The 14,927-nt window shown below is 49.0% G+C and overlaps 1 protein-coding gene across 1 annotated transcript in view; it reads right to left on the bottom strand.

The window, feature by feature from the left end:
• Positions 1–14,927, bottom strand: part of ILDR2 (immunoglobulin like domain containing receptor 2) — a gene marked incomplete at its 5' end in the record, with an annotated part of 38,838 nt that overhangs the window by 13,673 nt on the left and 10,238 nt on the right. Inside the window, 3 exons of the mRNA XM_084268532.1 lie at positions 2,522–2,578; positions 12,542–12,661; positions 13,756–14,088. Of these exons, the coding sequence (XP_084124658.1) occupies positions 2,522–2,578; positions 12,542–12,661; positions 13,756–14,088 (510 nt within the window). The remainder of the gene's footprint in view (positions 1–2,521; positions 2,579–12,541; positions 12,662–13,755; positions 14,089–14,927) is intronic.

Genomic DNA, 14,927 nt, shown 5'->3' with positions numbered 1-14,927 from the left:
GCAATACGTCCAAGGTCGCACGTTCAAAGGTTGAGAACAATTTCTGCTTTGTACAGGACTTCACTGGTTGAAAATGTCTGAGAAAAGACAGTCCACAATTCTGTCGTAAGACAGCTGTACCCAGTTACGCAATACAGCCGCAAAAATGCTAAGTACAACCCTATGCCCAGCACAGGAGGCATTTCCAGTAGCATTAAGGAAATATTAACGCCATCACGCGAGGCCCCCGTGTAACCTCATCTGAAGTTGCTGATGTTATACAGCTTTGGTCATCTTTGTACAAGAAAAGAAGGATTCAGGCTGGGGCTGATACAAAGCAGGGATTCAAGAGGGATGAAGGGACTCGACAGCCTGCCCTGCACCAGGAGAGCTGAGGTTCATTGTGTTAGTGTATTAAAAAGGCGGCTGAGAGCAGACGTAGGTGCTGCCAGTAAATATGCTAGAAGAATGAACGGTAGGAGGAAAACCAGTTATTAAAGGTCTTATATAAGTGGGCATAAACAGGCTGTGAGTAATGTAGGTGGAAGCCAGAAGCAGCACATCAAAGAAAGTGAGCCGATGGGACAGAGAAAGGCCATGCTCAGACTACTCTTAAGCTGTCTCAGTTTATGGAAAGGATGAAGTTACGTAGTGCTTGGGATAGCAAGCAAGACAGCAAGCCAGAGTATCCTTTCCAGTCCTGCATTTTTTAAGATATGCCAATCCTAATGGACTGACAGCTCCGTGGCTTTTTCTTTTGTCATGTTCTCATCTTGCTCCCTACGACCACCATCGGTAGAGAGCAGGCAGTGAAACAGTTACTGTGTGACAGAAGTGGCCAGTCACCACTATGCAATGAAGCTCAGGTGTCAGATCTCCAGAGCTACTACTGAACAGTTCACAACCACTTTCATAAAGCATAAAAGCCTGGCAGAGGGAAAAAATAACCAAGTCCATTGTACGTTTGTCTGTGGTCTTTCTGAACATGTTCTAGGAGTTTAAAGGAGGTCAGGTTAGTATGTAGGGTGCACGTTCCAAGATACTCACTCAGCACCAGGAGCGGATGTTTGAAATCAAGTGTCCCAGTCACAGGGACCTATGAATCAAGAAGGATTTTACTTCACAGAAAGTTAGACCATTATGAGATTAGGAAACTGGCAAATGAGCCTGTTGTTTCCTCCTTTATGCACAAAACTGGGAATTCAACCAGTTTTACCTGCCATTCCCTAATCCTTCCTCCACTAATTCTGTTATCTTCTATCACAGCCCTTCCAGGTACAACTGTGTAACCCTGAGATTCAAATGACTACCAAGATGAAACCTTACGTGTCCTCACTGTCTGGCAACAACTGTTTCCTGCTTGCAGGAACATCTGCTTTTGTTTATTCAGGTAACAAGCAATGTTAACAGCTGAAATGTGGCTTGCTGCTGCCTTTTACACTTTCTTCTTGTTTACAGCCATGCCATAAACATGGATACCAGTAAACAGGTACCAAGGGTACCAGGAAACTACCTGCCCAACACACAATTCAATAAAATTGTAAATGGGAAGGATGGGGTGGGGGGGGGTCGTGCATTGTTAGGCAACAGAGAATTGACTTCTGTCTATACTGAAAAGACCAATCCCTCCCTTGCCATGCTGAACGTCTGGGGAGCTCTGGGTTACACCGGTGGCGGGGGAGTGTCTGCCTTCTCTCCATTTGCGTCGCCGGGACAGACCTGAAAATAGCTTCACACATTTATGTGGAGTTGCATTTTTGCACAAACCTGCGAAAGAAACGCTCCTTGGGCACCGTCAGGGGATGATCAGATGAGTCAAGGGCTAAATGTTCTCACAGCTTTTCCCTTTCAAGGACAATCTGTTGCACCATCTCTGTTTCCTCTGCAAGGAGTGCCAGAACTGGTGGCTGTCCTTAGTTTGGCTAGCGAAGGACTCACGGCGGGCAGAGAGCTTTCATGTCTGGTCCAACCGCCTGGTGTTACCTAGATAATGCCCTGGCCATGCAGCACAAGAGAGGCTGTGCCACTGACGGGTTACTAACCAGGGCTCTATTCCTGGCACCTCCTGTGCCACCATCTGTGGTGGTGGCTGTAAGGGTACCGGCGGAACGGGGTCTGGGGACTGGCGGAAGTTGCTACTCCACAGGAGCAGCTGACGTGCAAAGCCATACGGGCACAGGCGGTGCCGAGGTCTGGCAGGCTGCAGCAGCGTTACCTTTGTGCTAAGAGAGGGAGAGCAGAGAGCCTGATATAAAACCTCCCCAGAACAGCCCTGGCATTTCGGCTCCCACACTGATCTTGGCATGACAACAACCAGCTCTGCACGCTGGCTTCCAGCGTGGCCATTCCTCCCCCAAGTCCCAGCATCAGCGCTCTCAGATCTCAGCACAACACACTTTCCCAGGAAACGACAGGCTTTTCCCTTTTTATCCCCAGGTAAAACACTTAAGAGCAAAACACACACCACACAAAGATGCTGTAGAAGGATAAACAGACAAGATGGCAGATGACTGGGTGAGTGAAGGGTGAAATGACTGAATACCTGGCATAATCTCCACAGCAAAACTGGGCAAGAGATCAGCAAGCAGCCCTGTCCTGCCTAGAAAAGACAGAAGGAGGAGAAGAAGGAGAGAGGTTACTGCAAAGAAAAAACAGTCCCCAGCCCCTGCCTTAGTTTCCAGTCCCCATCCTCATCAGCCCACTTGCACTCTCTTAAGTGAATTCCTGTCAACCACAGATGTCATCCTGCTCAATGCCTGGTGTCTGCCTCTGCACTTCTGCCATTTATGTGTCCTTGTATTTTATCAGCAGATAAAGGTTGGGGGGGGAAAGAATTTGGAACTGAGCTTCTCCCATCTAGGCACAAAATGACAAGAGGGAGGTCCCCTTAGCATGGTTACACAGTAACATCTTTCTGGAGTTACACTCTACACATGCAAAAAGCTCCTGGAAATGCATAACAGCCCTGAAACAGAAGGATTTATTTTACGTTGAAAATGTGCTGATGTCGACTGGATGGGTGTGAAACATCTTTAAGCCCAAGGCCCTTGACAAGGCAGCCACATGCATCCAACACTTGTGGGCGGTGCTCTCCATGTAGGGCTCTGCAATGGCAGAGACAGCCCCAGGAAAGGAGTCGTGAAGTGCTACTTATTTCAAGATGTATGAGCAGCTCGGTGAGACTGTGTGATATGAGGCCAGTTCTCAAGCGAAGCGAGCCAATCAGGGAAGGATTTGGGTGGAAATCTGTGTGATAGCTTTGCAGGAGAAAAAAGGGAAAAAAAAAAAAGAAAAAAGAAAAAAAGCAGCATGTAAACCTCCAATTTGTAATAGGATACAAACCAAACCCAAGCCCAAAGGCAGCTTAGTGCCTGTTTGCTTTGGCACCGAATGTCTGGAATACTTCTGATAGGCAGCACACCCCTTGCAGGGTGTTCAGCTAGAATCTGCACATCCCTGTGCCTCAGCAGAGCAGCCCCAGGTGCAGCTCTGCCGTGTACTCCTTTTCACAGCACCAGGATCACGCTGTATGTTTTAATGACACGCGTAAGGTAGGAGAGCTGCACTCTGAACAGAGACATCCACTGTGGATATAACGTAACAGAAGCAGCTGTGGGTAAGCCAAGTGCAGGAGTGGTGGAAAGCCACCTTCAATGTCCCCACGTGCCCTTCAGGTCCTGCATAAAGCTGCACTCAGACACAATGATGTCCTGGATCCCAAGTTCCTTGGTCTCTAGCCTGTCCTTGAAGCATGTTATAATCAAATTCCCACTGTCGGGTTTTTTTCTTGGTGCTTCAGCAGAGGTTCTGTAGAGATCATAAATCCACAAGGATGCCTGCCGGAGCCATAGTGAACATACTGCAAGTGCAGGCAGTGCTTTGCAACCAGTTGCAACTCATCAAAGCTGCCTAGTACTCACTGCAACGCCATCATGAGAAGGTGCTCCTGAAGCCCCAGGGAAAGATACGGTGCTGCTCCTTCAGATAATTGTTCCTCATTTACTACTTTGGAGGAGGATTCTTGTCACCAGTCTGTTGCAACATTTTCAGCTACATTAACAAAGAATTTCACGGCATTTTCTGCAGTCCATCTGGAAGGATCCAAACTGCTCACAGCTACCTTGTTTTGGAAAAGAGCTCATGTATGTTTTTTGCTCACAAGACATAGGCATGTACACAGCTTACATGCAACTTAAATCTTGGGAGTGCAAGTGGGCACTAAACACATGCAACAAATGTGTCACACTGTGGAAGATTTAGATCATGTTCCACATGTGTATCAAGTATTTCCCCAGCACACAGACACACACACACACAGACTTCTTGCACAGCTCTGTGTGTGCATGTGAACAATGTGCACGTGAACCACGTGCACCCAGAACATATGGACATTGCCTCCCATGTGTTATCTCTACACAAGCTCACGTGCAGCCCTAGCCTGAGAGCAGGCGCCAACGGACAGACAGCTGGAGGCATGTAGCTAAATGAAGGCTGGCATTTGTGGCACTAGAAGCAAGTGACACCTATAAACATCCGAAGCTCCATCTTACAAGTCCAAATAGGTGCCTGCTTTATTTTGAACCTTTTTAAAAGGTCCATCCTAGTGCTAGGTCTTATGGTGCTGCATTAGGTTTGTATGGCAAGGTTTTGGTAGCGGGGGGGGGGGGCTACAAGGGCAGTTTCTGTGGAAAGCTGCTAGAAGCTGCCCCCATGTCCGATACAGTCGATGCCATCCAGCTCCAAGATGGACCTGTCGCTGGCCCATGGCTGAGCCAATCACTGACAGTGGTAGTGCCTCTGTGATAACATAGTTTAGAAGGTGGAAAAAAATGCTGTGCAACAGCACTTGCAACAGGAGAGAGGAGTAAGATATTGGAGAGGAACAAGTCTACAGACAGCAAGGTCGTTGAAGAGTGAGGTGCAGGAGATGCTCCAGGTGCCGGAGCAGAGATTCCCCTGCAGCCCATGGTGAAGCAGGTTGCCCTCCTGCAGCCCAAGGAGGTTGAGAGTGGAGCAGACATCCACCTGCAGCCCATGGAGGACCTTGCACCAGAACAGGTGCAGCCTGCACTGGAGCAGGCTCCTGGCCAGACCTGTGACCCCATGGAGAGGAGCCCAAGCTGGAGCAGGTTTGCTGGCAGGATTTGTGACCCTGTGGGGGACCCACACTGGAGCAGTCTGTTCCTGAAGATCTGCACCCCACAGAAGGGACCCATGCTGGGGCAGTTCAAGTGGAACTGCACCCTGTGTGAGAGACCCCGGGCTGGAGCAGGGAAGAGTGTGAGGAGTCCTCATTCTGAGTAGGAAGGAGCAGCAGAGATGTGAGATGAAGTAACTGCAACCCCCATTCCCCATCCTCCTATGCTGCTCAGGGTGAAGAAGTAGAGCAATCGGGAAAGAAGTTAAGCCCAGGAAGAAGGAAGGGTAGAAGGAAGGTCATTTCAAGATTTGGTTTTATTTCTCATTATCCTGCTCTGATTTCATTGGTAACAAATCAAATTCATTTTTCCCAAAGTCGAGTCTGTTTTGCTTGTAACGGTCACTGCTGAGTGATCTCCCTGTCCTTATCTTGACCCACAAGCCTTTTGTTATATTTTTTCTCCCCTGTCCAGCCAAGGGGAGAGATAGAGCAGCTTTGGTAAGCACCAGGCATCCAGCCAGGGTCAACCCATAACAGATGCCTCCTGATCCCCAGGAGAAACCACATGTTCAAGAGGTAACTTTTTTGAGGACTTGGTAACTTTTTACAAAGACAACCAAAGTAGTTCCGCTGAGCTACCTATGGGCAGTCAAGCATTTATTTCCCTGCTTGTGCAGCCTCATGGGGCTCTACTGAGTACCCATCTGCTTGGAGGATTTGCTCCCCCTGCTCCACTAGCTGGGCTTGCACAGCCCTGGGGGCCTTGTCTTGGGCCGAATTAATTCACTGATAACCCTCCCTTAAGCGATGCGATGCGCTAAGAGGCCTGGGCTGTGCAGCCATGTCTGCCCAGCGGTTGCCACGGAAACGGGAGGCTCCCTGCCACTACCCTTCATTGAAGGAGATTTTCTTCCCGCCGCTGCCAGCAACAAGTGGAGCAGAAGTGCCCAGCCCACCGCCCAGCCGAGGGGGGGGGAGTGGGAGGGGGCGGGGTGGCATGCAGGGACAGGGCGGCTCTGTGGGGAAAAGGGCCACCAACAGCTCTCGCCTGCCCACTCTGAGCAAGCACAGCCTGGGCATGGGTGTACCCCAAAGCCAGGCAGCAGCCAGCACAGGGAGCCCAGGATGGCATCATGGTGGGTTACACAGCCCCCAAAAGCTGCAGCAAAGAGGACAGGGTTTCAGTGAGCAAGGCCTCCCTTCGGACCCACTGCTTGAACTCCAGCCAGAAGGCAGCCATGGCACCCATGGCCAGCACCCTCCCAGCTCTCTGGGCCCAGGCTGCTCCTCCCATGGGCGTTAAGCTCACCTCACTTTTCTCTTGCTATTTTGTTTTGGTTTTCTCAAGGACAAGTTAAGGTAGTGGGCTGCAGCTACACAGCAGCTGGTGGGGAGAAAATTATTTAGTTTAAAACAGGCTGCCAGGGACCACCTGTCCACACCACCTCGTGTGGCAGCCCTGCCTGCCTGAGGAAGGGCCACAGGAACTGAGAGACATGGCTGGGCACGGCCAGCAAGCCGCAGCTCTGTGTCCCCACCCAGAATGGCTACATGTCCTCTGTGCAAGCTCTCACCACCAAGGCCCAGCAGACACACCCAGGGGGAAAGCGGGAATAGGCGATGGCCCTGTTTTTACCAGAATGGTCCCCGGGGGAAGGTTCTGTTTGAGTTAAGAGCTTGTCCTCATTCCAGCACAGATCTGGGACATGCTCCCACCTCTGTTCCCACCATGCTGCTGCTGGGCTTTACCTGCCCACAGTAGCCTCTCATCACCAGGCACCCCACAAACCCCAGGCCCCGGACAGCCCTGAAGTGTGAGGGAGCCCACGAGTGCCCAGTCTGCACCAGCAGAGCACAGCAGTAGACAGCAGGAGGAAGAGGGGGAGAGGAAAGGCTGAGAGGGTGCAGAGTGGCTCCACAAGGTACAGAGAAACAGAAAAGGCAAGCGAGGACAGGAGTTAATACACAGGAGGCAGGCGGGTGATGGAGAGAGCAAATAGCAGCAGATCGGGGAGGATCTGGAGTCAAGGCGACAATTAGCAGAGAGTCTGCAGAGAAGAGACACAAAAATAATTAGGGTAAGCCATGCAGCTGAAAAGGAATGATGACATGAATAAAGTAGGTGCAGGTGCAGTCAGGCAAATGGCAATTGGGTAAACAGGGATCATGGTAAATACTGGCAATTGCATAAATGTGATAAATATTGGGTAAATATGGAAATAACTGTTGAATTTGAGTCCCTGTTGAGGGCTGCCTCTGCAGCCCTAGCTGCAGCAGTGGGACCATAGGAAGCAGCAGCTACAGAGGGAACTATTCTTTTCCTCAGTGGTGGAAAAGTTTGCCAAGCTGTGTCACTGCAAGAGGCCCCTGGCACAGGACACTGCCCTGAGGGGCAGCGGCAGCTCTCCTGTGCTGGAAAGCATAGGAGAGCAAGCGTGGTCCTTGTAAATCACATACTTTTCAAAGGAAGCTGCTGTGAGATTTATTGGAAGAGTACAGCTCTCCGAGAAGTTCCTCAGTGCTCCCCCCTCTGCTTGGAGTAAACTTTATCCTTTCTTCCCATCCTTCTCTTCAGTTGGAGGGAGAAACAGCAGCAGCCCTTCTTGGAGATCAAAGTTTTAGCAGGCAACAAAGACCTCCAAGGAAGCTGTTGCCATGGCTACCTTAGTAACAGAGGTCTTTTAATCCCACCAGTCTCCTTTGTGAGCAGCATGTGGCTGTCGCTGGCAAATAAGGAGGAAAAGAGGGGCAAAAAGCCTTGGCAACAAGTAGCACTTCTAAATGGTGTAAAATAACTAACTAGGAGTTGGTTGGACTAGCACGAGGGGGACTGGACCCAAATTACAAAAGTGGCAGCACAGCAGTCCAGAGCAGGGCACCCACACCTAGCGAGGACACAGCCAGCATTTTGGGGGTGTGAGGACACCAGCCACTTTCCTGGCATCACTGCCATTCCTGGATTTTTAAGCGGAGGAATCCGGTGCCAATCACTTCCTCTGCCTGCTGACACTACCCACCTTCGGTCAGGAAGGCGCAGCTCAAGGTCGAAGAGCCCTCACTGTGAGGTTGTTTACAGACACCTCCCCAGCTGCGATCTGGCTCTCTCACCCCCAACACATGGCCAGCAGCACTGACATCTCTGCCAACCGCTGTGACCAAGGACTGGCTCAGATGCTGCCGGCAGCTTTTCAGTGAAACACAGCGAAACCCTAAAACCAACATCTTGTCAGGGAAAATTTTGCTGAGAACTTTTTTTTTTTTTTGTCTCTGAAACGACATCAACTTTTATAACAGAGTCTCTCCTGGCAGGCAAGAGACTCCAAACCTGGCTATATTTATACCAGCTATTGAGTCACTTTGCTGAGTAAGAACTGTCTTATTAGCATTGCACACCATACACACACGTCCCTGTAGAGATTTATCCTCTCTGAAAGCCAACGCATGTCTCTATTAGTACATTAATTACCGTGCAATATGCTGTATGTATATGTATCTACATTCCTTCCGACCTATGGGTGTTAGACGTGATAAAGTTTGGGTTTAGCCTGTACCAATACTGGCTGGTAATACAAGCTACCAGATGTCAGTTTTCCAATGTTAAGTGGTAGCTGACATCAGAAATTAACAAAAACAGCAAGTGCTAATTGTTGTTGTTATTTAAAGCATAACGACTGTAGAAGCTGAAGCTTCTAGAAGATTAATTATTAAATAGCATTTCACTAATATATGATGCATGTAGTATTAGCTGCCAAATTGGATGGGAAAGAAAAGAAAAGCAGGCAACAGCTGTCTGGCAAAGCACATGGATAACTAACAAGTATCAAACCAACAAGTGGGATTAGTGGATCACTTTTCCACCTCTTCCAGGAACTTGACACATCCTTGGGAATGAAGCCACTGTTGGGTGAAGCGTGTCTGAGCTAGGTAAAGCCTCATCATTCAAACGTGCCGAGCTTGCACAGAGTTACGCATTTCGGGGCAGCCAGCTGTGCGCCAAGCTCTACCTACAGCTGTGGCCATTGGTCTCTAGCTGTGGGCACTGGTCTCTAGCTGTACCTCATTGGGAAGGGAGCGGCACAGCTGCTTTCACAGGAACCTGCACCCGATGAGTAAGCTGTGTCTCTCCGCAAGGCTCGTAGGGGTTATACGCAATCCCGCGCAAGTAAGCGAGACTGCGGCCTGACGTGAGCTGGGTCACGTGAAGCTGGCGTGGGGTACCCCCCTGGCACTGCCCCGTGCCTCTGATCCGAAGGCTACTCCAGGCACCCTGCATCCACAGTCCCTTTCAGCAGCAGCTGCAGCCGGCTGCCATTCTGACAAGCAGCACTGCACAGGGGCTACTACCCATAACCACTGCATTAGTAGCACGCGCTGTGCTTCCAGAAGCGGGACACCCAGCTGCGAGCTACTGAGGCACAAGTGCAGGCTTCCTTAAATTTAGGATTCAGCCTTTTTAATTCAATCACATTAGTTCTCAAAAATAAAAATGTATGAAGTTGCAAACGGATTCGCCAGCCCAGCTGTAGTATCAGCAAAGGGTTCTACATTTCTAGTAAAACAAAGGAGTGCACAGAACATCACTTGACTCCCGTTCTGGAAGCTCTGTACTAGTCTGGTCCTGCTGTGGTAGAAGCAGAGTTCATACAATTTCTAGCACGCTAGACCCCCTTTGGAGATTCTAACCACCAACAAAATACACATATTTAATAAAAGTGTATTAATAATTTTTAATTTAAATTTTTTCCTTGCTCTGCAGGAGGCTCACTACCAGCCAATCTCCTTCTGTAAGAGGGTTCAAGTCCCTGACTAAGCAAAACCTACTGAATGGTCTTTTCAGCAAGGCACATAAGCACATGCTTAACATCAGGTATGCTTTATAAATCCTACCAGTTTTGCTGAGCACAAATGGATAAAAAGAAATGCTTATACGCTGTTCTGAAACAGGCCCGAAACAAAGACAGCACATGGGTTTCTCTGATGCTACCCAGGGTTCTTCAGCCTCTTTGTATGACAACATGTCACATCCAGATGACAAAACCCAACATGTAATCCCATTGTGACCCAGGCTAGCTGGCTACTTAAGACTTCACTGGAAGTGTCTCTGATCACTTCCCTAAGAAAAAAAGAGAATTTGTAATTTGCTCTGGTTTCAGATATTGCTCCCAAGTTGTCATAAAGCAGCTTTCAACCCATTTTTAATGGTGCAATTTGCTGTGTAAAAGCACTCCACTTTTGGCTAAGCAAATTTCCATTAATCACTTGATGTTATTAGGTATTTACCATTTTTGCTTCTCAGACCTTTCAAGGTTTCTATACGACAGCAAACTGCCCTGCCCAGCAGTATCTTTCTCTAACATCAACACACTTCTCATCTTGGTATTAATACGAAACCATGAGAAGGGATATTTTCCTATTTCCTTTTCCATTCTGCTCTATTTAAAATTCTAATCTATGCCTAAATCATGCAGCAGCCTCAAAATAAGCAATGTAAATTATATTTGAAAGACCACTGTCAGCAGGGAACAATGTGCTGTGGGAATCACAGTGTCTCTCTCAGATACTACCCCTCTGCTGCTCCAGCTGCTCTGAGCAGGGAACGGGGTTCCACCCAAAGAGCAGCAAACAGCCAAACAGCAAACAGAACCCTTTTATCACGTGTTCCCTAGGACTGGGGAGTCACTCAGACCTGCATCTGTACTCACTGTCTCCCTGAAAGTCACTAACACCTAGCAGAGCAGTGGGATAGAATATAAAACGTCCCAGAAGATGCTGGAACATCAACAAATGGTATTTTCACCGCTGCCTGCCTCCTCCTTTAACTATCAATGGAGAGAGGTAAAGGAAAAGGAAGAAAAAACATCAGCAAAGACAGAAAGTAAAAAAAAAAAAAAAAAAAAGAAAAAAAGGTGGGAAGGGAAGGGAAGGAAGGAGAATAAGGTGTGAAGGAAGAGAAGGAAGGAAAGCGGGTACATAACCTGGAGTTGCAGCGAGAGCTGGAACGTTGCCTTTGCACGCCCTACCCAGGGAAAAGCAACACACAGGAGCTGCACGGAACAGCGTAAGGCAGAACAAAGTATGCCCACGACAAGTGTGCTTCCCTGCCACTGCCAGGCTTAGCAGAACACTGCAGAAAGCACAAGGTCAGACCTACAGGCTGCGGTGAACAGAAAGCCAGATGTGGTCAAGGTCACACAGCCTGAGATATGGGTTTCCTCCCAGCATAACCACAGTGAACTGCGGCCGGGGACATCAAGCCAACCTCAGAAAAGGGCAGTTCTTTGTTCTACCACACCCCCACACCCCCCCCCAGTAGTCTTCTGTACACACTGAAAAACACATTTTTCCTGTTACCATGGCACTGTTTCATCACTGGCATCTGAGCGCTGCTGTAGACACAGATAAGAGAAGACACCAAATTCTGGACAGGAAGGTGAAGAAGAGACAAAATCCAGTGGCCCATCACCATGCAGCCAGACAGCTGCTCTGGAGAGGCTATGTAACAGCTCCATCTGCCACCTGGCAGAGATAACCTTACCTGAACTAACACAGGTCAGCCTTGGGCCTGTGATGCTGTCACACCGTGCATTTAGGCACCGGTATGACAACAGTGTTTTCTGGAGGCACCCATTCTCCAACTGTCCATTTCTTAACTGACATCTGAAGGAGTGAGGGGAGGTGATGTCACTCTTACAGTCTCTCACCCAAGACATTCAGTCTGGTTTAGTTTGTGATGACAACTACAGCTCCAAATTCAAATGCCCATTAAACTCTGACCTTATCCCTGAGACCAAGGGCACTAGACAGACATGTCCTATCACACGCCTCTACGTATCCCCTCCGCACTACAGACCCAAGCTTTTTAACAGAGAGAGAGCAGGTCCTTTTAGTGGCAGCAACAGGTTAGATCTGATTAGGACGACTGTCAAACCTCTAACTGGACAAGTAAAATTAGGCAGACAGAAAACTTTCCCAAATTGACACACAGTGCTCCTTCATATCCTCACAGGTCAGAAGAGTGGGATGAAGACAATGTGAAAAGACTGCAAGAAGCATACAATCTCCTGTCTTCTGGGTGTCTTCTTTTTTTAAAGACTGTCTCAAGTGTTAAGTTTATTGTTTCATGCCTTAAAAGCAAGGGCTCTGACTTTCCACAGCCCCGCACTTTCTGTAGTCATTTACGCCTGTGTAACGTGTGAGCAGCGTGGGTGTAAACATTACTATTCTGGTTTGGTAGTGTTTGCCACCCACTTTGCCTAGGTGTGAATGACTGCACAAGGTGCAAGGCAATGGCGAAGGTACTGCGGTGACTGCTTCACATAGATCTCACACCTAGAGCAATACGGTGCACCGGTATGTGGAGAGAGCAGAAGGGAAGACACACCAGCCGCCTGCCCAAAGAGCAGTCTGGCAAGAGGGGCTTACCAAGCACAAGCAGCTCCACCCATTCTTCATTGTTGCCCTCCACATCATCCGGCGTGATGATCAGGCAGTAATAGAGCCCGCTGTCTCCCCACATCAACTTCCCGATCTGAAGGTCTGCATCTGAAAGGCAAAGAAGAGGAGTCAGGCTCTCCCTCCAACACCTATAGGAAGAGTGAAGTGTTGAAAGCACTGCATCCATCTCTGTGTCCCAAATCCATCTCATTTCCTTACTAAAAGGAGGGGTTAACGTTATCTGGAGTATCCAAGTACTTGGGGAAAAGACAGGCAGCTCTCAACTCTGGCTGTTAAGTGGGAAGGCAGGTAACGCTGCAGGGGCAGCTCACTCTGTAAGTGCTGAGAGCAGAACGGTAACTAATGTCCCTCTCAGTCCTTCCTATGACCTAAGGCCTGAGGTCCCCCAGTATTCGTGCCGTGCAAGAAGGGCTTAGACAGCATCTCCTCTACAGCACTTCAACCATCCACCAAAGAGGTTACAAGGAGATAAAGGAAAGCACTTCCCCTTGCTGAGGCCGATCACACGCTCCCTATACCAAGGACCCTCCATTTCTGGCTTGGTGGTCTCCAGCCTCAAGCAGAAGCCACGTACTTTTGAGAGATGGGGTTTCTCACAAAGTCTTCCAAGCCCAAATGTTTTGGGACGCACCACACCCCCTGCCATCTCCACCCAATTTGACTTCACCCCATGGAAATCTCTTCCTTTCACAATGCCCAAGACTGTGAGGGTTCAGCTTCACAACAGGGTAACTGGTGAAGTCCAGAATTGAGCAAACATGAAGCATAAAATAAACTAGTATTTTGGAACTGGGAAAAAAAGCCCCAAACAGTGGAGTTTGCAAGGAATAAAAAGCTATTCCACAGAGACTGAATTCATACTTCTCTTGCTGGCACTCCTTTGTTAAGGAAAATCTATATACAGCAACCAGGAATAAAAGCCTTCCACTTCATCAAAGGGAAAAGAATACTGTCTCAGGGCTGGAGACTTACATGGAGTCAGACGAAGGGAAGCGCCAGAGGAAATAACCTTTGGGTTTAGGATTGGTTGGTTGAATCCTAAATGTCTGACATACGACAGCTCCCTTCCTGAGGCCTTTTCTAAGGGAGCTAACTGAACCATTATCGACAGCCTCTAGTATCCCAAATTGCTATGGGTCCATTCCAACCCCCACCAAGCATCGCTGGGGTAGCAGAGTTACCGTGGACAATGCTGACATCTCTTTCCTTATAGAAGTCCCCTATAGTGACAGCAGATCCTTGTTTGGAGGCCACGACGCGGACCGTCCTCCTGCTGTCCACACAGTCCAGGTAGGGATCCCAATCCAGGTTCCTCTTGCTCATTGTTTGTAAACCAGAAGTCGCCATACCCAAAGCTTCTCCCATCCGGTCCTGGCAGTAAGATTTAAACCTCCACTGCACCACCGCTGGTTGGGTGGAGGAAGTAGAGAAATGGCAGCGGAGCAGAGCGGGCTGGAACAACATGGCCACCTTCTTCTTCTCAGGCACGGAGACCCGCAGCCCTTCCACCTCAGCTAAAAGACAAAAACATGAGAGTCAAACGCCTTTGGCACTGCTTGAAGAGGGAGCTACTGCATTTCATCACAGCACCACTCTCCCCACACACGTAAAATTAAAATGTCCATCTGTTTCAGGTGCCAGGGTGCAAAGCTCCTCAATGTATGCAAGCAAGGATGGCGGCAGCAGAAGTAAGTTTGCTTTTTTTCACAGCCTACAGCCACAAAGAAAAACGCGGTACAACGAGGCTGGAGGTTCAAATGTAGCATCCTTGCACTCTGCAGAGACCCTCACACAGTGGTGTGATGATTCACAGCTTCCATGGCAGGGTCACAGATAAGGAAGATATATTTTAGGGATGGCCATACTCTACTTCCACAGCAGGTCAGCCTCAGGGGCCAGACCCTGAGTTCCTAACAATCCAAATGAAGAATAAATCACACCTCCCCTCAATTTTGGTGGCATCACACCTCCTCTTTGAAAGTCAGGCAGCACACAGTGCCTGGCCCAGCCTGTTGTGCACTGGTGCCCAGTTAGTGCTGCCTGCTCTGCCAAACTCTAGAGATACAGGAAGAAGTGGATCCAAATCACAGAGCTCCTGCCAGGGCTGGCACGTAGCACTGAGAGAAATTGCTCCATGTGGGAGGTGTGGAGAAAAATGGCCCAAACACTCAAGTTTTTCACATTCCCAGGGAGGAGATGGATCTCCACACATAATGTTTATCTACCAGCTGATGGGAGAGCTGCAGCCTGGAGCTGATGTATGAAGGCCTCAGAGAAGATGCATGGGACTGCCGCCACATCCTTGTGTAGCTTCAGGAGAAGCCAAGAGTCAGAAGGCAATGCCAGCAGAGAG

This window comes from Gallinula chloropus (assembly GCF_964237585.1).
Source record: "Gallinula chloropus genome assembly, chromosome: 1".
In the NCBI taxonomy this organism is placed as follows: domain Eukaryota; kingdom Metazoa; phylum Chordata; class Aves; order Gruiformes; family Rallidae; genus Gallinula; species Gallinula chloropus.
The sequence above is the reverse complement of the archived record's forward strand: the minus strand, read 5'-3'. Positions and strand labels throughout refer to the sequence as shown.